At 32.6% G+C, this 23,394-nt stretch overlaps 1 protein-coding gene across 10 annotated transcripts in view; it reads right to left on the reverse strand.

Annotated features, from left to right (window-relative positions):
• Positions 1 to 7,908: 7,908 nt before the first annotated feature.
• The window catches only part of LOC108977688, a 30,725-nt gene continuing 15,239 nt past the window's right edge, over positions 7,909 to 23,394 (reverse strand). For 5 of the 10 annotated variants that reach the window (XM_018947560.1, XM_018947516.1, XM_018947541.1 and 2 more), the window contains exons 6-8: positions 17,083 to 17,418; positions 14,151 to 14,399; positions 12,079 to 12,146 (exon numbers count right to left, since the gene is read on the reverse strand). In XM_018947560.1, the coding sequence (XP_018803105.1) occupies positions 12,124 to 12,146; positions 14,151 to 14,399; positions 17,083 to 17,418 (608 nt within the window). In that variant the 3' untranslated portion in view covers positions 12,079 to 12,123. Of the gene's footprint in view, positions 9,001 to 11,714; positions 11,785 to 12,078; positions 12,147 to 14,150; positions 14,400 to 14,519; positions 14,627 to 17,082; positions 17,419 to 23,394 lie in introns of those variants that run through there. The other 5 variants (XR_001994061.1, XM_018947577.1, XM_018947550.1 and 2 more) reach the window with 5 other exon arrangements.

Here is a 23,394-nt window from a genome sequence, read left to right on the forward strand (position 1 = left end):
TATAAAAAAATTCATTAAAAAAAAATTATAAAATATCTTTCCAAAATTAGCACTATGCGCATAATGCAAGTAATGGATGCTAAAAGAACTAATTTATCTTTCGTTATGCAAAACAAAAAAGGAATACAATATCTTGTGGTATTGCCAGACACATTAAAGCCCACTCGCCTAGTTATACTCAATCTGTAACATTGTATTTGTTTTCTTCTCATTAGCAGCATGCCATTCGCTTTTGTCAGTAATTACCACGATTTGTATGTATGTGCGGTAAAAATAAAAGATATTGTCGAACATTTATCTTTAGCTTTGCTTTGGAAATGTGCTAATTTATCAATAATTTCAAGTAATGCTTTGACGCCGAAGTAATTTGCCAAATTCAGAACATTATTGTGGTTAGACTGCAAACCCACCTGCATACATACATACCATATATAATATAAGTACATACATTTCCGAAGATGTAGTACAGCTTGTAAGTACATTATTTATTTATATTATTGAGATATGTATGGTATATATGCTTGGATTGAGCGATCATTTAGTAGTAATGATGAAATGTCTAATGAAAGGGATCTTTATAGACGGATGATGGATATATAAAGAGTTTAATTTGGGAATCATAGGTATATTTGGAAAAAAATTTACATATACTTATACATAGGTATATCTGAAATAAAAAAAAAATTAGAAATGTAGAATAATGGCCCAATGTCTGGAACTGCGGAAAGGTTTGCAAAAGGTTTCATGAAATGGCGACATCCGAAAAAAACAATTGTTGTAACTTTTTTTGGACTATTTAAATTTGGGATATGTATAATACAAGACATAAGCAAGTCTATAGCAAGATCATTCAAGTAAATTAAAGTCTTACACGTGTTTCCTCAGGTAAAAAACATCCCTTTTTCAAACATTTTTTCTTATATAAAAATGAAATATAATATTTTAGTATAATATTTTGTTGTTACAAACATACAGTATTAGCAAATCTTTGAAATTCTTGGGAAAAAAGCATTTTAAACTCGGCCATTGCGACGTCATTTCCGGTAACGCCTCGAAAGAAAATGCACCCACCTTGGCAGGATAACTCTTTACAGGATCATCTACTGTTAAAAAATACGTGTTTTACTTAAAACCTTAACTAGGAACTTGAACGAAGGAAAAAACCTGAAAATTGGATTTTTAGCAGATTTCCTCACAAAAAAAAAAAAAAAACAATTTCGGTGAAAATTTGGCGACATCTTTTTTCAAATAGTTGTAATACAGAATTCTTTGTCCAACCTTTAATAATTGTATTTCGTAAAATTTCATGAAGAACGATTGAGTAGATCTCAAGAAATCTTGCCAAAAAACAGTTTAAAGATTAACTTACTTTTAGGTTAATATTCTAAAGGCGTCGCAGAATTTTATAAGAAAATAATAAATTCGAAAAATCGATTTTTTGAAGTCCGTAAACTCATGTAACCCCTTAAAGAACAGAATACACTTTTAAACTGCTTGAGCCTACATGTAGGCAATGAAAATATGAATGTATATTCAATTTATCAAAAGTTAATTCTTAATATCTCTTTTCAATGTCAATTTTTCGCTCATCTCTAAAAATTTCATCCCAAATTTGACAAAATTATCACCACTTATTTGCAGCTGCCATTCCAAATGCTTAGATGCAGCGTCATTCTCAACTCTTGTCCACCCACGCACTTACGGTAAGTACAAAGTTTTAACTGATGTAAATTTTTTAGTGAATTCACTCTTGTTTAAGTTTGGGTGTGTACTAAGCCTCAGATCAGCCGTGAGCGTGCGATTTATATGATATAATTTTTTATATAAACACATATACATGTATGTACATACCATAATGCGTCAAAATTTTCAAGGACATGAACTTTGTTACGCACGCATCAAAGTCGTGATTTTGTTTGTAATTTAATTACTTCGAGAGCACACTTTTTACTACCTGAAATACCATGTACATGAGTACGGTGAGTGACAGGTAAATGCTTGCAGCACTTAAGTGAATAATATCAAGCAACACAATGCCTCAGTATTACGTGATGGGCAAAATAACTACCAATTTTTTGTTGGGCCAAACTTTACGCGTATATTATGTAAAAATTTATTATTTTTAAATCAAGCTTGCAAAACAGAATTTGGCGGTTAAAAACATTACAATGTGGAATTTTCCGTTAATGTTTTATTGCGGATTTCTATAATTAAATTTTTGGTAAAATAATATTAAAAGCACCTTTTGCTATAAAAGCACTGTACTTTGCTAAGCTGGTGGCATTGTCCTTAAATGTTATGCCAACTATTAGCGCGATCTGTCAAACCAGTTTGTTGGAAGCACCTCAGTAGTGCGTTGCGATTTTTACAATATATAAAAATATCGAACAAAGAATTTGTCTAAAATTTTGTATTTCTAACCAAATTTCGTATGCGGAACTACTACGAATGTTCGAAAAGGTTTACGGTGATTCAGCTTTATGAGAAATACAAGCTTACGAGTAGTACAAAGTCTTCAAAGACGGTCGAGAGATCGTTGAAGACATGCCTCGTTCTCTTCGACCTTTTTAACTGATGAAAATATACAAAAAAATGAAGGCTGTGGTGCTTGAAAATCGTGAAATAACCATATTAAGAGAGCTCGACATCTCTCGCAAGTCCGGTAAAGCTCTTTTTTTTTTTTTAAACAGAGTACCGTAAACAGGTCTGATGGACATGCTTGATCGTGCGAAATTTGATCCCACATTCATAATATATATTATATAACTGCCGATGAGTCATGGGTTTATGAGTTTGATATGAAAATAAGTCAACAATCATCGGAATAGAGGGAAAAACGATCCGTAACCAAAAAAGTACCATTCGAAACGAACAGTAAAATGACAAGCATTAAAAATAGTTTACGCCTTTTTATCGATTTCCGGCAAAACTACGGATCCGATAAGATGAATGAGTATGGCAATATTGTAGATTATAAAACGATCTGTTTATAAAATTTATTAGAAAAACTCACTTAACTGAGTTTTTGGGTTTTTGTTTTTATTCTGCATACAATTTTTATCTTTGATGTTAATTATTCATTTTCTCTTCGTATATTTACCTTGAATTTTACAGAATAGCAAATATGAAGATTAGTAAGCCTATTTATTGTCTTAAATAAAGGTGGATATAAAAAATACCTTTAAGTTGGAATGTATCTCAAATTTCTAGGGGAGTATTCTATGCTCGAGGCGCAAATTTTAAGCGTTTTCTGGCATTTGATTAAAAAAAAAAAGCTTTCGATATTTTTGCCATCTTTGTTGGAGACCCTATATATAAATGATCAGCATGGTCAAGAGCTGGGCATGAGTCATCAAAAAAAATTTTATGAACAATTGAAAATTCAATAAAAATACCACAAAAATACCACATGACTTTTTTGACAACCTAATATAAATAGTCATGGTTAAATGGTGAGCTGAGTCAATTTAGCCATGCCTGTCTGTTTGTTGTTGCACTTTGTGCTAAAATGTTCTGTTAAATTTTCTCTTTCTGTAGTGCTATTTTATGCTAAGGATAGCACAACTTCTCCATTTTATTTTTGTCATTTAAATAAATGGTGATAGTTTGACCTCTACACCCCTTGACTACAACCTAAAAAAATACTACGTATTAGAAAATTGTTATTATCATTTTCGTTTTTAGCCATTCAAAATGAGCAAAAAACAGCCTCTAACATCAAAGTCGCAAAATGAAAATTAATGTTTTTCCATTCCCTGTAATATTGAGAAAATTTGAAAATTTTCTTATTTTAAAACTAAACTTTTTTCATGTTCAAAAGCCATTTGAAATAAACTCTTAATTTAGAAATGCTTCCATAGTCAGCACTGCGGATTTTTTGATTTCCCAATAACAAGTATTTAAGCTATTCTGATATTATCGTATTACAAGAAGCCACTGTGACAGTTGTAGGAATGATTTTATGTTTATTACTGGAATTTATTACAGGGAAATAGAAAATGCAAAAAGTTCGAAAAAAATCCGTTATAAAGAATTTATCAAAATTCTGGAAAATTTCGTTATGCAAAAATTGGTTATAGAGAAGCAAAATAGTAGGACTTTTTCATTTCAATTTAAAATGAAAACTTGTTTGTTGAAAATTTATTCCAAGCTTAGTGTGATTGTCACGGACATCTGTGTCAAATGATACATCAAAATAACTATTTAGTGTTTTGTATCCACTTGTTTGTCTGAAGTACTTAAAGTGCATTCGGCGATGAGTGAAGTTTTACAAAGAAGTTCCATTAAATTTTGTGTGCGGAAACAAATTTTTAGGTCCCGAAACATTCACAATGTTGGAAAAGGTCTTTGGTGATAGTTTTGTGTTTGTGAATCGACGATTAACAGTCAGAGATCTTTCTGGCATCCTTAGAATTTTCGGAAGGTTCAGTGAAAACCATTTTGAAAAGTATTTGGGACTAAGAAAAGTGAAAAAACGATTGGTTTCAAATCAATCAAAAAAAAAAAATCAAAAAAAAAAAAAACAAAAACGGCGTGAAACTATGTTTTCCACTACCAGGATGTCATGAAACGTATTTATAAGATGAATTTGTGAGCTATGCTTCGGATCCCGAAGCAGACGATCAATCGGCCGAATATTGTGGCAAAGGTGACCCGAAGTCGAAAAACCTCGGCGAAGCATATCAAAAGTCGGAAGTTATGCTCACAGTTTTCTTCGATTACCGCAGTGTGGTACGAATTCCATCGGACTGGGTAAACTGTCAACAAGGAATACTTTTTGCGTGTTATGCGTCATATGCGCGAAAAAGAGGCCGGAATTATGGCCCGACAGCTCTTGGTTTTTGAACCACGATAATGTACTGTCGCATACTGCATTGGTTTTTATTGAGTTTTTTGTCAAATTTTCAACCAATATCATGCTGCAACCACCGTGTTCTTCTCATTTTGCTCTGTGTGTGTTTTTGCTATTCACCAAACTCCAACGATCACTCCGGTGAATCGATTGAAGATACTATTGTACCAAAACATTATTTCAGTGTTTATAATAAACTTATTTGGCAGGTATTCGACTAATGCCTCGTCGAACAAATTTCATGTGACCTATTTTCTATTTCGCAGTAGAGTTTTGTAAATTTACTAATTGAATTTTAATTTATAGCGCGTGCGTAAAAGTAGTGGTTTTTTAAATATTCTTAAAATGTTTGTGCTAACCAAATACTTGTCGCCGAGTTGTATGTGGCAGAAATACTAAATTAATTGTGCCGTCTTTTATGTATGTATCACCCTACCTCGGCTAACTTTTCCATTGACGAGCATGATGCAAGTCATGCCATTATGCGTGTGTACAGACAACAGCAACTGACTGTTTTCGTATTGTCCTCGACACACAGCGTGATGGCAACGCCATAAGCCACTTGAAGGAATAACCTCGCTTAAATATGACTGAATTGCTAGTGCACTCAATTACTTGGCTGGCCCTTGAGTGTGCGCGTGCGTTTGTAGGTGCAAATAAAGTGCCACAACTGGCTTTGTAATATTATAAATGAAATTTGCTCACGCAGGGTTTAACTGAATTTTATTAATTGGTTGGGTGACTTAACAGTTTCTTTCCATTTTTTTGTTTTTTTTTTGGTTTTTGCTATGTATATGTAGACTCCTATTTCGTTGTTGGTTTTTGTCTGCTTTTGAACAGTTACATCTTTTGGTTCCAAGTGCCTGTTTGCTTTGCACTTGTAGCAACTTACTTAACTAGTTTGACTTTCCTTGCTGCCGCTAGTCTCTTCTGCGTGCGTTATTAGTCGTAAATAATGACTTTAGCTGCTTTCTTAATTATTTTACTCGCATTTGTTTTTGTTTTTTTTTTTCATTTTATTCGACTGAAGCGACAATTATGAATGAATTGCAAGGAGGTATCTCTTAATGTTTTTTATTGCTTTTGTATGGCATGTTCATCATTTCATTAGGTAAATACGCATGTAAAAGTGTTTGACACGCAATTTGTGTGCAATTTCTAAGCTATTTGGCAGGTTTAATTGCTCTTAGCGAAAGTGGTTGTTTGCATGTTTATCACTTTGTCTTGTAATTTCAATTTCTTTTTGGAATATGAAATGAAAAAATATAAAAAATTTACACAGTTTACTAAAATAGACGACAGTTGTTGCTACAAACATGACGATCGAGGAAGAATTCATAACATAATTGTAAAATAATGATAACTCATAGCTACAACTTTTGTGCGGCCATTTTATAGTTTACTTCTTAATTTTTATACCCTGGCAACATGTTGCTACAGAGTAAAATAGTTTTGTTCAACCATTCTCCTGGAGCTAATCGATGAACGATGAAACATGAGTATGGAGCCATGGGTAGAAGTTCACTCGAGTGAGGGTAGTTCTCTGAGCGCCATTCACTATTTTACATGTGACTCAAGCAGGTCATTACTTCCTCTCTGCGAACTCAAAAAGCATACGTTTGAAGCGTGCTAAAGTGAGAATGATTCCTCCTCAGGGTTGTGGGCTGAGATTGGGACCCACCACGTGAAAAAACACACCCGATGAGAAGATTAAGACAGCCGCGGATGTGAGAAGTGAGAAGCTAAATCCTCTCTCGACGAATGGTGACCAAATTCTACAAATCATCATTCCCGTCGTACTATATGGTACGATGATAACAACTGATGAGTCGACGTTGCGAGTTTTCGAGAGAAAAGTTCTGCGAAAGATTTACGGTCCTTTGCGCGTTGGTCACGGCGAATATCGCATTCGATGCAATGATGAGCTATATGAGATATACGACGACATTGACACAGTACAGCAAATTAAGAGACAGCGGCTACGCTGGCTAGGTCATGTTGTCTAGCTCTGAACACAGTACGCAGTAAGAGGAAAATTTCAACTCTGTTGGAAAGACTAGGTAGAGGAGGACCTGGCTTCGCTTGGAATCTCCAATTGGCGCCAAGCAGCGAAAAGAAAAAACGCACACTGTTCTAAATTTGGCTATAGCTGCGTAAGCGGGGTCTGCGCTAATAAAAAAGAAGAAGATTTATTTATAAAATGCTTCGAAGTTCTTTGTACATGGCAACATTACTACTCCTTATATAACAACGGTTAATGGTTACAACGGTTGATTCATTGGAGGTACATTTTTCCATAGCTTTTTTTTTGACAAATCACGCGTTAATCGTGCCAAGCTGTCATGTTAAGTTTGTTCAGTGTTGTTTGACATTTCATTATGGGAAGACCTACTCTTGAAAGTTCTAAGGAGATCCGACGTTTTCGGCGACCGTTATTGCGGCATTTTAATAATGTATTATCAATCGAAGGAAATTTTTGTTTTTAAAGAAATTTGTTTATTGTGGTGACACACGCTCGCAATATGGGGATGACAGACTGAGAACACTGCAGGAAATGTCTAAAGCAGGGCACCAGGAAGCTTGTGCACTTGTACCGCGTTGACAATTTTACGCTGTAAGCATCTGGGGCCCCCACGACACGATACACTGGAGGAGATATCGATAGTGAGGCTTAAAGGATGACTACTTCTCTTGGACTTAGCAAGTGAACTCGCAAAGGACCAAACTCGTCTATGCGCGGCTTATTGGCCTAACCTAACTTTGTTTATTGTTGACCAAAAAACGGTTCGTTGAGAATAATTTTTATTTTTTTTTAAACTCATTTCGTTTGCTGGAAATCTTCGTTAAATTTTCTTTGAATTGTGCATTTTTTTTTTAATTTTCACTTTTACTTTTTGCATAATAATTACCACCAAAAAAACTTAGCTTGTTGTTTATCCCATGAGGAAATTGTGTTAAATTTTGAGGCAAGTTGGAAGTATTTCAAACAATTTTCTCACACCGAAATGTTGATTACAAATTGAACTGATTTAAAATTAATTAGCGAACACTACAAATTGTGTGGTGTTGTTGTTGCAATTGCATTTTATTCATATAAGCATGACATATTTTATAAAAAGTTGGCAGATATATACAATTCAGTTAAGCTTTTAATAAAAATGTTTTTGATTTACTTCAAAACATAAATTGTAAATTTTACAATTACACACACAGACAAAAAATCATCAATGGCACACACAATTGTGTGAATGTGTTTGTGTGCGGCTTTCTTATTGTTTTGTGTTTTAACATAAATATATTACTTCGAAATGTTTTCTTCATATTTCTTCATTTATCCAAACTTAAGTTTTAAATAAGACTTACGCAAATATACAAAAAAGGAACAATACTTCTTATACAACGCCTAAACCTAATAAGACCACAGAGCCTAGATTGAGCTCATACTCGTAATCTTAAAACATTAAACATCTTTGCGCTCTGAGAATAAATGTAAATCATTTTTTACACATAATGCTTGCAATACTTATCGAAAAGTTAATATTATGAATAAAAATTGAAAAGTAATTCGGCTTCTGCTGTTGCCAGCAAAAACAATTCTCGGGAAATATGCACTCAGGTCTTTTTTCTTTATTATATTTTTATTTAATTTAATTTAGTTTTTTTTTTACTTTTACTGCGTTACTCATTTATTTATATTAGATTCCATAGTTGTCGTCATTGGCAGCACAAAAAATTGAAATAAATACATTTTCTATAGAAAATACAAAATATGACATTTTGTAAGTAAATAAACTGAATCGTAAATATTTTAATAATAACTGTTGTTGTTGCTATTATATTTATTATTAATTTTAATTGCTATTGTACACCCATTTTGATTTGTTATCATTGAATTCACTGAAGTTGTTGTTTCCGTGAGTTGTTCTTAAATTTCTGATTGTTGTTGTTTTGGGTGCGCTTATCTTTTTGTGTTGAAAAAATTTTCGTTTTTTTTTGGATAAGGTCGACTAATTTAGTATATTTTCGATTTCTTCCTTAGTTGGCCCTCGTTTCATTATTCGTTTTGCTTGTTTCGTGAATACGAAAGAAGCTCGCATATAATTTTTTTTTTTATAATTGTCGTCGTGTTTACAAAATCGTACGGTGTGCTGTAAAATACAAATGCATTAGTTTTATTTACTTTAATTTAAAATATATTTAAGTATAATAAAGTAATGTTTTAAATGTCACATAAATTTTGTTGCATACAATGAAAATACTGTGTTACATACAATTACTACATACTAAAGAGAATATTACTTTGTGCTACGCAAAAATGAACTACTTGAGCCGGAAGCATTGTTTTGGGTAGAAAACTACTTTTTACCAGCCTTGTGAGAAGCAAATTCGAACAAATATAATGAGGGAGGTATATATTTCAACAATTCTTTGGAAATACTCGCAACAAGTTATTGGTTTTAGGGAAATCTTGTTATAGAACATTTTTGTTTTTATCATTTCTTTTCTAAAGAAATTAATACTTGTGAAAATTTTAAACTTAGCTTGTCCTTTTCTTTACCAAAATGATAACTCTTACCAAATTCAGAAAACTTATTTATGGCACTCTTCGCCGATAAATTATATGGCTTTATAGCGTTAGAAGATTGCTAAGTGCGCCTTAACTGGTACATAGCATTGTTAACAGTATGCTTGGGGCAATATTGAAAGTTTTTAGGAAATTGCTTTAGACTTTGCTTTGATGCACCTCCTCTAAAACAAATAAATTTTATGATAAGATTTTTCATGTCAGGTTTACGTTAACCCAAACAGCTATGGTGGAAACCATAAATTTTTATAATTTAGTTACGAACAAGCTTACCCCAACTAAAATCTTTAAAGTGATTAGATTACATGTGGCATCATTTCACAACAGAATTCTGTTAGATCGTCTTTGACACTCCTCTCCTTACATTTTTTTTCCTTTCACATATTTATTTAATATTGCTTTAACGGGTTACATTGGTTTACGGTTTTTTAAAAACCAATTTTTTTATTGGCTTATTAAACTGTACAACAACTCTACAATATTGTCCTAAATTTTCAAATTGATCCGAGTAATAGGTTCGAATATACAGCTTGGAGAAATTGTACGCTCGATGCTAGCTAGGCACTTGGCGAAACTGTGTTTTTGAAGTCGCTAGGTAAGAGTTCTCGAGAACCGATCTTCATGAAATTTTACACAGGTCCTTGCGATACAATTCTCAAAGACTTCGGCATAGAATTTTTTTTATTACAACTATGTGAAAAAAAAATAATTTCGCGAAATTTTCACTGAAACTTAAATCTTTTTGTAAAAATGTCTGCCAAAAATCTAGTTTCAAGTTTTTTTCCTTCGTGAAAGTTCTAAGTTACTATTTTAACTAAAACAAGTATTTTTTCACTTTAGATCTTGTAAGGAGACGCGTGCATCTTTTTTGCGAGAGGTCAACGGAAATGGGGTCGTAATGGCCAAGTATAAAATGTTTTTTTCCAAAAATTTCGGATTTTTTCGTTAATAGTGTATGTTTGTAACAAAACAACAGTTCTAATAAAATATTTAATTTTTTATATGAAAAAGAATTGTTGAAAAAAGGCTGTTTTTCACCCGAGGAAACCAGCGTACCCCTTAATTTTGTACTCTTTAAATTATTTGTTTGCGGGTGTGATATAACAAAATAAGACAAAGAGATTTGGAGTCGCATAGGCTTGGAGTAGATTGACTTCAAATCGCTTCAGTGATTAAATTAACAAGTGTTACTTTTGTATGGTGAAACTAACTAAATCCAATACATTAGTGAGATAATCTAATCAACAGCTGAAACCTTGTAATTAAGTGTCGGTCAGAACATGGTATTAGGACCGAATTAGGTGCAAACCATCAGCGAAAAAAAGCTAGAATTATTAATTGAAAGCTTTAATGAATTTGAAGAAGTTTTGTTTAGGTAATTGAGTTTTATGTAAATACATATGTATAGGTTTTTAGTATATGTATGTGCTTTCAGCAATAAAGCAATTTATGTCGAATGATTAACTGAAGTTACTACTGCTTCAATTTTTTATAACGAAATTACGATTTGAAAAATTAGAGAATATTCTGTAACTTAAACGTGAGGATGCGGCTTCATAAATTTTTACACAGTATTTTTCAATAAAGTAATAAAAAAGTATACCGATAGGGACAGCAAACGACCCCATATTTTTCTGCTCTTTGGATATGTCTCTTCAGTAAGACTTTCCATTGCATCATGCAAAGATATACGACCCGACAACGAGTCGAAAGTATTAAAATTTACTACCGAAATTTGGAGTCAGTGGCCTCAACTTTAAGAGAAATCCGAAAAGCATTCTGAATGTTATATAGTGATGCGGCCGCTCTTGAAAACAATTCCTCAAAACTGTATGCTGGAAAGTGAAAGCTCACAAGGCAGGCGAGAACGCTAGTCGCAATGAACACAACTTTGTAGCCTCTTTAAAAATCTTGATGAAATAAAGCCAGTGAATTTCTTATAATCAAACACTTGTTGAAATATTTAATATTTTCTCTATAAATAATTACTAAGCATATAAATATAAATGTAGGAAATAACATAGAAGAATAGCAAACTAAGTATATATACTATAATTTAAACAAATAAATATTTATAATACTTGTACTACCAACACACTACAACATATTTATGCGTAAAAACTAAGGAAAGACTACCAATATGCAGGCATTAATGATCGATACTACCAATTTCGACAAATTGCGAATTTTGTGTCGTGCAATAGATGGCGCGCTACACAGCAACTAAGAACTGTCATGCATGGAAAAAATATTTACAAATGTCAAATGTTGTCTTACCAATTTCTATAACAATGTACGAGTAATTGCATTTGTATTTCATTAACAAATTGTTTGGCTTAAAAGCTGGCTGTTGGTGGTTAGAACATAGAATTGGAGTAAATGTAGTAAATACGAGATAAGTATAGAGATTACTGGTTCACTTCAGTTCAGTGAAGAGATTTTTACGCTAGATATAGTATACCATATTTATGTAGTATGTTATGATATTTTACGTGGTTTCTACTTTTGTTGATGAGATTTTTATTTTATTTTTATATTTGCAGTTAATTTTTTTTTCTTTGCGTAAATAATGTTATTTTTCAAAGTTTGTTAAAGGTTGGATAAACAGCCGCTCGTTTTGATAAATATTTATATTTTGTTCATTTTTCGTTATCGAAGTTATGCAAAGTTATTAGTAAATTTCCATTTATAAAATTTCATCGCCTTCAGCTGTTATGAAAATGATTAGAGATATACATATTAAGACAATTTATTTCGGATTAATATAAATGTAAAGAAAATTATAAATATATACAAGAGAATAATGAATTGTCGAGATCTGTTTATTGGATGTGATAGATTTCCATGATTGAGAAGTGGTTGACTGAAATGATTGATGTGTTTGCTTTCTGCCAAGAATTAGTTTTAAACGTGATTTTAAGAAATCATTGAGTGTGTAATATTATAAATTTTAACTAGTGGATTCGGCCACGAGTTACTGTGGTATATATTTTATATTTACTATTATTCATATAATAAACTATTCAATACTGTGAACATTTTATTTACGAATAAAGGCCAAAACGTTTTTGTCCGTATATGAATCCAAATGATTTTTGATTTTGATATTGAGGATATTGATGCTCATATAAATCAATTTCATTGGAAAAAATAACGAATTTAATGCTGCTTTCTCAATGTCTGGTTACTAGCCTTTCTACTTAATAAACATCAACAAATTGTGGGACAGGCACAATGTATTGTATGCATTGTTTTTACTATTCCATCTTCTAAGTTAGTTCGAACTGGCCACAGTGTGCAAAATTTTGCTAAAATCGGTTCAGTAGTTTAGGAGTCCATCGCGGACAAACAAATTGATACGTGCTTTTTATATATAAAGATATAAAGATATATATTTTGCTTTTTGATAACATTTTGTCATAGCATGCCGGCTCTGTACAATGCAATTATATATTTCCTCATGACCTGTTATTTTATCGGAGTTCTTTGACTCAAATCAACCAAAAGATACATTTGTAAATGTATGAGTAAAGTTGTTGGGTTTATAATAGAGTTCCAAAATAACATTTTCTTATCATCTTCCGAAGGAGAAGTATTAGAACGAAGATTCTAATGTTCTTATATCTTGTCGAGCAAAGTTTTAATAAAATTACCGTAAGTAAGGCCGGGAATCATTGGTCCATATTTCATCAAAAATGAGAAGTGACAACGTAACTGTCATTATATTGTCTTGATAACAGACTATTTGATGGCTGAAATTGACACCAGTGATTTCGGCTAATTTTGGTTTCAACAAGGCGGCGTCACTTCCCACACATCGCATATATCAATGGATCTATTAAAAGAACACTTCGGTGAGCAAATGATTTTACGTTTTGGGCCGGTCGATTTTCCACCAAGATCGTATGGTATCACACAATTAAACTCTTTCCTGTGGAGATATGTTAAATCTATGTGGACAAATTTCAGACCATGAAGACGAAATGTTCGAACGAGTTCCCGAAAATTAGTTCCATGGATGAACCATTTGAGACGTAGCCGCGGCCAACATTTGCAAGTGATAAAATTTTAAGTTTCTGTGCTTGTTCTTTAAAAAAAATAGGTTACCTCAAAATGGATCACCCTTTACATATATAAATCGCATACTCAATGATTTGTGATTTTTTTCATGACGAACTGGTACAACTAGTTAGGGTATGAATTCTTTTATTAATATATCTTAGGAATGAGGTATTTAGTAGATTTATAATATATTAAATTGTGTATATACGTATGTTTGTATACATCTAAATGAAAAGTTATGTCTTGGTGTCAAATAATGTGAATTCGAGGGAATATTGAAATAGAAAAAAAGGTTCGAGATCTATAAATTTAAAACTTTCATATCAAAATTTATGTGCTTCGTGTGTATGAATACTGAAAAGTAATTTTGTTTTGTGTTTTAACTACTATGTGTTGCTAAACATCTAACTGTGCTGCTTTAAAATTTTTTGTGTTGTGTGTGTGCTTTGCAAATATGGGACACATGAGATTTTGTGGTATGACTTGGGGATGGGTATGTAAACAACAATTTCATATCACAATACAGAATAAAGGGAGAAAAAATCCACTTTATTCAATCAAATACAAATATTGTGCAATAATTGGTAAATACGTAAATAAGTAAATAAAGTGTAAAACTTGTAACTAACTGTAAATGCAACAAATACTTACGGGTCAATGGTCTAGCTGGATGCCTGGACCACAAGTAACGATTCTTCACCGGCGACAAGAACGAGTCGCGTGTAATGGGGCTGGAACCCCTTGGCACGGAGAGGGCGCGTGGCACGGAGAGAGCACGGAGGGGCACCAAATCATCGACATCCCACCAGAAGGGATCACGTGTGAATGCTGAGATGGGCGCATAAGGATTGGGGTTCAACAAATCCCTGAAGCGATTGCGTGGATGGAAGATGGGAAGTCCTGTTTTTTGTTTGTGGATTTTTATTTGTTTATGTTGTTGTTTAATGTTATTTGTTGTTTTTGTTATATGATTTTATGTTCATGTTTGTTAATGATTTCCATGAAATGTTGCATGGATTGTTTTTTTTTTTTGTTTTTTGTTTTTTATTTGGTTTATGTTGTTGTAGTGACAGCGTGATGTTTGCAGTAAGAAGAGTAGAAAGAAAATTTTGTTGTTTTTTTTTAAACTATAACAATAATTAGCGACGCGTCGTTATGATTTGTTTGTTTTTCATTTTTGGAAAAAACACAGGAAAAAAAGAGAAAAACAATGTTTTAGAACAAAAACTAATATATCGTGAATGGAGGAAATGCACATTTCATATTTTCCAAGTGATTGCTTACACATACATATGTATACATGTATGTACATATTTTCTTTATTGCTTGAGCTTCAGGAAAATATATAGTATGTAATTTTTTAGGCCAGCGTGTTGGAATAACGGTTTCTGGAAACTTGCCGCTGCTGGGACCCGACACAAATTCATTGATTTTTTCTTTTTTTGCGCTGCGTACAACAAACATATTCACTACAAAAGCAACTAAGAACATTGACTAAGAGCTAGAATTGCTGTTGAAACATACACGTACAAATAAAAATGGCGCTTAGCTAAGTTCTTGGCTTTTTCAAGGAAATATGTAGGAAAATACATGCTTGTACATTTAAGGAAATGTAATAAATACTAAAATATTTAAACAATTTTTATCAGAATTTTGAAAGAAAACAATAAGGTACTGCATGCTTCAGAAGATAAACAAAGTAGAAAGAATATGTCCATATATTTAAGCAGTGAAAAATTAATTAAATGGTTTGGCAAAATAATAAAAAAAATATTTATAAATCAAAAACGAAAAAATTAAAATAAAAAAATCTATTAATTTTTTCTGCATCGAAACTTCAATTATAACACCCTTCAAGGTATATTTTTTATAGCGTAAAATTCCATTAAAGGATATATACCTTGATTTTGAGCGGTTGATTTCTATGGCAGCTTTGTGCTTTAGTGATCTGATCTGAATAATATCTTAGGAAATGGTAGCAAAATCTGAAATAATAATCTATGCCGAATCTCATTAAGAAATTTTGTCAATTAGAAAAGTTTTCCAAACTAGAACTTATTTTTCATTGGTCAGTTTATATGACAACTATACGTCTCGTAGTAGCAAAATATGAATAATTTGTTCGGACACTGCAGCGTTGCCTTGGATAATAATCTATGCCGAATTTCGTGAAGCTATGTTGTAAAATAAACAAGTATTCCATACATGTACTTGAGTTTAATCTGTCAGTTTGGTCCGCAGCTATATGCTAAAATGGTCCGATCTAAATAATTTCTTGCGAGATATTAATTTTGGCTTAGGTAATAACGTATTTTAGATTTTGAGAAGATATCTTCTCAAATAAAGAGTTTACCATATAAGGACTTGATTCCGAACGTTCAGTTTGTATGACAGCTATGTATATGCTACAGTAGTCCGATATTGATTGTTTCAACAAATGAGCCGCGTATTGATGAGAAAAAGACGGGTGCGAAAATGTTGTTCGATGTCTCTAAAACTGCAGGACCAATTCGCGTATATACAGACGGACAGACGGACATAGCTATATTGAGTCAGCATGTCATGCTCATTATTTATGTATATATAGGCCTCCGGTGTTTCCTTCCGGTTGTCACAAATATCATGGCATACATATAAAAATGTTTTTTGTTAACACATTTAATTTTCATTAAAAAAACTCTAAAAATAAATTGCCAGTCCACAAAATTAAATTAAATATACTATATATCAAAATCTCGAAAACCTAATGCTATTAAAATTTTTTAAGCAAAAAAAAAAATTATAAAAAGATGAAACAATAAAGCAAACACCACAAATAAATAATAAAACAAATTCAAGCGGTGACTCAAACGTTTTGGATAAAATAATGAAAAAACGAAAAGTAAAAATCAATTAAATGTGAATACTAAAATATAATGACAATAATTGAAGACAAAAAATGTATAACCATTTCTTGCGCCATTTGCATAATGAAAAAGGTGAAAGGTCACTTTGCCTTGAGGACATCGAAAGCGGTGCAAGCTCACGGCGGGGCATTATTCGTAACGCACGAGTTTAATTTAATTACTCTGATGCTATTGGCGCAAAGCACAAAATATATAAATTTCATAAATTCAATTTCACAAATTAATACGTATTTTTTTATCATACTGCCATAACAACTGCCAATTAATATTCGGAAGGTATAAAAATCATAATTTCATGACATTTTCATGCGCACTAAATTTCGGGCTGCCAATTATTCAATTCAATTACTTCAAATGCCGGAAGCGAGGGTAATATTTGAATTCAAAAAAAAAAAAAAAAGCAAAAGTAAAATTACAACAACAATAACGGCAAAACTAGAACCGAATAGAACAAAAAAAACAAAAAAGAATTTTGTTTTGCAACTCATTTGCACAACTCGCCACCCTGCTGTCGCCGCACACCTACTAAGATAGGCACTACTAGCGTGCTTATAAGTAGTATGCTAGGAAAGGATTTAAGGAGAGAGCGAGTGCTGTGGAGTGTGACTATTTGAAGATGACGACTACAGCTTAGGTGAGGCGGTGAGTGCACTTTAAGCGCAATCATTTGCTCGTACCATTAGCATCATAGGAGACTTCATTGGGGCGTGGTCCCCAGCGGCCAGCCTTAACGGGAGTGGGACTTGGTGAGCCGGCACGCTCAAAAGTTCTATCAGCTAACTTACTATCAAAGAGTTCATCCAATGGTTCCAACGAGCTGGCACGGAACAATGGTCTGGGTACCAAGCTGCGTGCACGATCGATCAAGGCTGGTGCCAAGCTGCGTGCGCGTTCAAAAGCAGATGGTGCGCGTGACACGCTTGGTGCGCGGCTCCAGTAGCTTGGTGGTGGCACGTAGGGTTCACTGCCAGCACGAGTCCAACGGCCTGGACGTGGTGATGGTGATCGGCGCGCTGCAAAGAGAGAGAGAGGTAACGTAAAAGAGGCATGTTAAGAGAGCGAAAAAAACATGTAGTCGTTAGCAATTTTTTTGGATAAAATTAATTACATTTCTTTTTTATAAGGCATTAAGATGAAGTGGAGTATAGCTCCTAACTGAACTAAAACTGCTTCATATTATACAAATTGAGACTGTGTTACCAAAGCGCTCCTCACTGTTGTTGTACTAAAATCGCGTTAATTTTCCATATGTGTTTTGAAAGACCATTATTTTATCATAGCTTTGCCTACTTTAAGGAGTTCTTTTATTTATCTTTCGGCTTCCAAAGACAATATTCTGTAGGATAGGTGTTTGTGTTCCGACATCTTACTGGCTAATTGGCTAACAGATCGCAAAGAGAGCTCCGTTCCCACGACAAGTCGGGTCTCTGTAATCAGAACGGACCCGAATTTTTTTTATCAACTCAAGGAGTGTCAACTTGTCTGAATTCTTCCGCTACAATAACAACAGATCTCTTTTCCATGCAAAAAGTTCATGGAATCTCTTAATGAAAAATTCAATTTTACTAAATTTACTTCACTAACTCAAAAGGCTGCTCAATCCTGACTTTCGATTTCACTATTTACACGTCAGATTTGTGAGCGAGCGCTCTAACTTCACTATATTTCTGCTCAATAATAAAATTTCCCTCTCTTTTTTGACTGAAGTGAGTGACTTTTTTAAGTGCGCAACACTCTTAGTTGGTTGGTTCATTGCGACATCTACGGACAGTTCGTTCCACAGAAAATCGAAATTCACTATTTACACGTCATCATGATTCATCTGTATTAGTAGAGAGCATATTTAAACATGCGATGCTCTTCTTCGGCAAGACTTTTATCTTAAATGTGAAACTTATCAGGGAGTCTTACTCAACCAGTAAAACAGTTCCGGCCATATCTTAGAATTAATAAGCCAAGTCGAAGCGGAATCTTAAAAGGGAAATGTTAAAATTTTTGTATTATGCAACTTAAAGAGGACTGTAACTAAAATTGAGCTACAGAAATTGGTTAAATTCTTACTGTATATTCTGTATTTGTTGTTTGTATCCGAAGAATATAGATATGTAATATACTACGCGTTAGCGGTGTCTACATCAATAAAGAAGAAGGGGATAAACCAAATAAAAAATATTTTCATATTTGATCAGACGTTGGTAAGCCAGAATTTCAAATAGACCAATTATATATAATCTCACAAGCCAACAAAATAATTCTAGGTGAAAAATGTTTTTTTTCTGTCAGTCCGGGTCAAATTTGAACAGATGTATACCGAGAAAAAAATTCCAAATGGACTAATTATAAATCTCACCAGGCAATAAAATATTTATACGTGAAAATTTATTTATATTTTGTCAGTTCGGGTCAAATTTGATCAAATGTATTGCAAGGAAGCCATTCCAAAAGGACTAAATATCAATCTCATCAGACAATAAAATACTTCTACTTGAACATTTCTTTTTTTTATCAATCCGGGTCATTTTTGATCCTAAGTATTCCAAAGAAGCCAAGTTTAATTCTAATTTCACAAGTCAAAAAAATACTTTTGGAGTACTTACTTGTACTGAAACTAAAATTACTGTAATACAGTCTCAAGGATGAGTAAGTATGTGCTACACCAACGCCAACAACGGCAACTTCGTTACATCGAATTTATATGAAAATTTCCATAAAATTTATGCAACTCTCTGCTTATTTGTTTATATAGTACGTATTTCGAAAGTACTTACACTTGTATTTTCACAGAGATGCATTCTACGCCAAATAGAATATGGAGCAAAATATGTTTCATTCTTCATTTCTCATTACCTGCATGACGAAGCTCAAGTGTTTATTTAATGCAAATCACGAAAGCTTTCATATTGGCAGGGAAACAGTGAAAGTTTTAATATATGCACATGAATTATGACTGCATGCGCTTCAAGTTATCAAAAACAATATGTTGATGGATAAGATATATGTACATACTCATACATATACATCTATATATGTATATGGTATGTAAATATGCTGCTATTGTAAACTGTGGACCAAGATTCTCTCTATATCGTAATTCATGTGGTGTGCAATGTTAACCGAAGCAAACACAGCAACTCTTTTGAGTGTGAGGGCTGTCACAACACATGAAGATAGATAGTTCATGCCTCATTCCTAAAATGTATTGTTCGGAGGATAGAAATGGCGCTAACTACATTCGAAGCTGTAATCTCACTGCTTTCAGAATTCCACAACCAACTTTAAATATCTTCTTAAATACATACTAGAATGACTAAGAAAAACGTTTTTATCCTACCGTACAATCCAAGCAAGACGGAGTTAGTTTCCTTCACAAAGAACACAACATTTTAGTTCCATAGTGTGGAGGCTTTACATAGTGGCTACTGTTTAGATATAATACTATTCCCCAGGTATAAAAACGCCATGTAAAATGTATATTAAATAAAATGAAGATTGGTTCCCTTATGTGATATAGAGGGTACTGCTGTAAAGAAGCCTAAAATGTTATACGAAGGCCTTATATGATGGAATTTAAAGATACAAACCATTTATACATCGAACTCTTTTATAATCCGTCAACATTACTGCGAAAGATGCTTTCACGGGTATGAATGTTGGTATCTGAGATAATTTTTGGACATTAATAAAAATCCAAAAAATTTTCTTCCATTATATTGGTCACTCAGTTCACGAAAAAATTGGTATTTATTCTTCTCTGCACTGATATTTGAGTATATATGGGAATTCGAAGTTCAATGGACGCTACTGTCATTAAATCTTTATACAATTAAATTTCACAAGCTAGAGATATAGAGCGTTCGGGAATTTGCTTCATTTGAGGTACATTAGTAGATTCAGTGTGACAGAAAAATAACGTTATTGGCTTAAAATTGGTTACATTCATTCCAATTTCATGTTACAAAGAACTGCTTCTCAAGAAATAATGGTGACAACAGAGGAGTTGCTTCTTGGAAATGATATAAACATCTGGGAAGTAATAGACGTCTTATATCCATGTCGAGGTGTTAAAAATTTTGTTCGATCTTGTTTCGATTTTCGATGTTGTCATAAAGACATGGAGGGGGAAAAAGCTGAACTTCTTGGTAGTACGCTTTAGCAGTAAAACGTTTGAACGAACTCTTGCATTACCCACAATCATCTGAGACTCATAACTTTTGAAATTGAATACGAACTAATTTAAAGTTGCCACATTTTTCTCAAATCAGTACAGCAATAACAGGTTCACTCAAAGTATTGTTGCCGCTTTTTTTCTCTCTTTTCTCTACTTTAGTTTTCTCATATATTTGTTTCATTTGCTAACTATAAATATAAGATAGAATTGCTAAGTTTCACCCACGTAACAGAATATTTCGTGGTATTTTCTGGAAATCCTATTAGAGATGCCAGCGTCAAAAGCTTTCTAACTCAAAATTTTAACTTTAATGCTAAAAAATCGAAATACTAACAATGAAGAGTTCCAAATAAATCAATTCTATATAATCTTATAAGCCAAGAAAATAATTCTAGGTGAAATTTTATTTTGTCTTTTGTAAGTCTGGGTCAAATTTAAACATGTACACAAGTTAAATCGAAACACAAAAAATCATTGCTAAGTGTGTTCGCTACATTTGTATATAATACACTGCTGTTAAATGTGTCCAGCCTACTCTTTAACTTTAATAAGCTCAACTGCTGTACTCTCTTGTTCTCATACTCTAACTCCATTTATAACTACTGACCATTATCTTAATAAATGGTCGGATTATTTACTATACATATATAAGTACTTACCACATCTTCAAAATACACAACTCTACAAAAGGGTCAAAACTAGTACACCTACATTCCATACTCAAAACCGTTACTTATTCGACAAATAAAAATTAACTGACAAACACAAAGATTGTACACACGAAACAATACACAAAAGAAAAAACTTTACATTTTTGGTTGAGCAAAACAAAAACAAAAATATTCGGACGTTACACATAACGGACCAAAAGCACAAAGTGCAATGAGCTGCATTTAATTTGTCGCGTTGAAATCCAATTGTCAACTCAATTGAATGTGTCAGAATTCTGACAATTTAAACAATTCGCGAAAGGAAAAAAACATTATCTTACACAATTGAACGGTCAATGGGTAAGAGTGCGTGTGCGCTTGACTTTTGTGTTTCCAAAGATGGTGTAAGAAGCTGCCAATTGGTGCACGAAATTGCGCGGATGGTCACGCTGTCAAACAAGCCGATCAATCAGCATAGAATTGAGATATTCAATTTGTGTGTGTATGAAAATTACAAAGGGGGGACGTGACTTTACATAGATAATCAGCAGTTTTGCTTTGCTTTTTCTGGTTGTTTTATGTTTACAATTTTTTTTTTTGTTTTTTTTGTATTACTTTACAATGTTCAACAATTTACAACAAAGTACAAAAACACATTAAACAATTTTTTATGCATGAACGCAATGCTTTGTGCAATATTAAAAAAATTACATTTTTTTCATACTTTAATATGCTTTTTCGTTAAATATTTCATTTTCTGTTAATTTTTTTTAATAATAATAAATATTTGTATATAATTCGCTTGAGTTGTTTTCATTTTATTCTTGGGATTAGAATTATATTCGCAGTATTTACAGGCGAATGCACTATGCATGATTTTGTGTATTGGTTTGCTCGTTAATTTCGATTTATTTACATTAAATAAGTTGATTTAGTTGAGTTAAGGAATGTACAAGGAGGACGAAGTACGATATACGAAACGAAATCATACAACATAACAGACAGATAGATATAGTACAGCAAATGAAAAGTAAGTCCAATAAAATATAAATGCTGAATGAGCAAAATTAACAAATAAAATACACAACAAAAAAATATTAAATATAAATAAAATTAGTAAATAATGAAGTAAAAAAAAAAAAATTATAAAAAATATATGTATGAAATGATATGAATTAAAAGTATTTTGTTGCTGGAAAAAATCAACCCACTACAAGTGAAGTGAAGTTCAAAATCCAAAATCCGTGTCACTTGATGGTGAGGATAAAGAAAACAAAAGTTTTTGATTACTTTTTTTTGTTAAATAAATGATTTATTTAGACTTGCATTATATGATTTTCTGTCTTGATTTGTTTAATGTTGGAATAATTCTTAGATATGTATATTTATTTTGTGATTGTTTTTTGTTTTTGTATTACTGTTAAAATAATAACGATTTTTTCTTCTATTATGTTTTGGCTTTGTATATGACTGTAGCTATTTCAAAAGCACTTCTAGGCTTTAGATTATCAAGAAGCTGCCACTCTTCGCTCACTCAGTTCTTGCTCAACGCGCCAATCAAATTCAACCAAACAGCGCCCGGCATTGCTCTTTTGTGGCTTTTGTGACCCCTCTCAGTACTAATAAAGTTTAAAGTGGCGCTCATAGCAAATCTATCAATACGCATATCGAGTTCTCATTTTTAACTGTAACTTCGCTAGCTTTCTAATTTTTATTTTTCTAATTTCTGCAAAAATTCACCTAAAAAAAAAAATTAGTTTATGCGCTGCTCTCTATAATACCCAAATTTTCATTGCTAATGCTTAATAATATACTGAAAGCTTTGCTGTTCTGATTCTCTACAGCACTCTTCTTTTAACTGTTTATTTCAGTCTATAAGCTGATTAACTTTTCTTATAAGATTCTTATGAGAAAGGCTACTTTTTCACTTTGTTTTAATTTTTTAAATGCTCCTCTCAGCAATATCTCAGTTCCTGCTCTTCACTCTTTGAACTGGTATTAAGCTGTTTTAATGCTCTACTTAGTTAAAATAGTATTTATTTAGTAATTATAATGAATTCATGATATGTAGCGTTCTGGACTTCGATTGAAATTAAAAAAACATAAATTATATTAAAACTTTTATCAAAAACTGTAATTTTGTAAAAGAAAATATATATTTTGTAAAAGAA

Source organism: Bactrocera latifrons, unplaced genomic scaffold (assembly GCF_001853355.1).
Source record: "Bactrocera latifrons isolate USDA-ARS-PBARC rearing strain unplaced genomic scaffold, ASM185335v1 scaffold_117, whole genome shotgun sequence".
Taxonomy (NCBI): Eukaryota; Metazoa; Arthropoda; class Insecta; order Diptera; family Tephritidae; genus Bactrocera; species Bactrocera latifrons.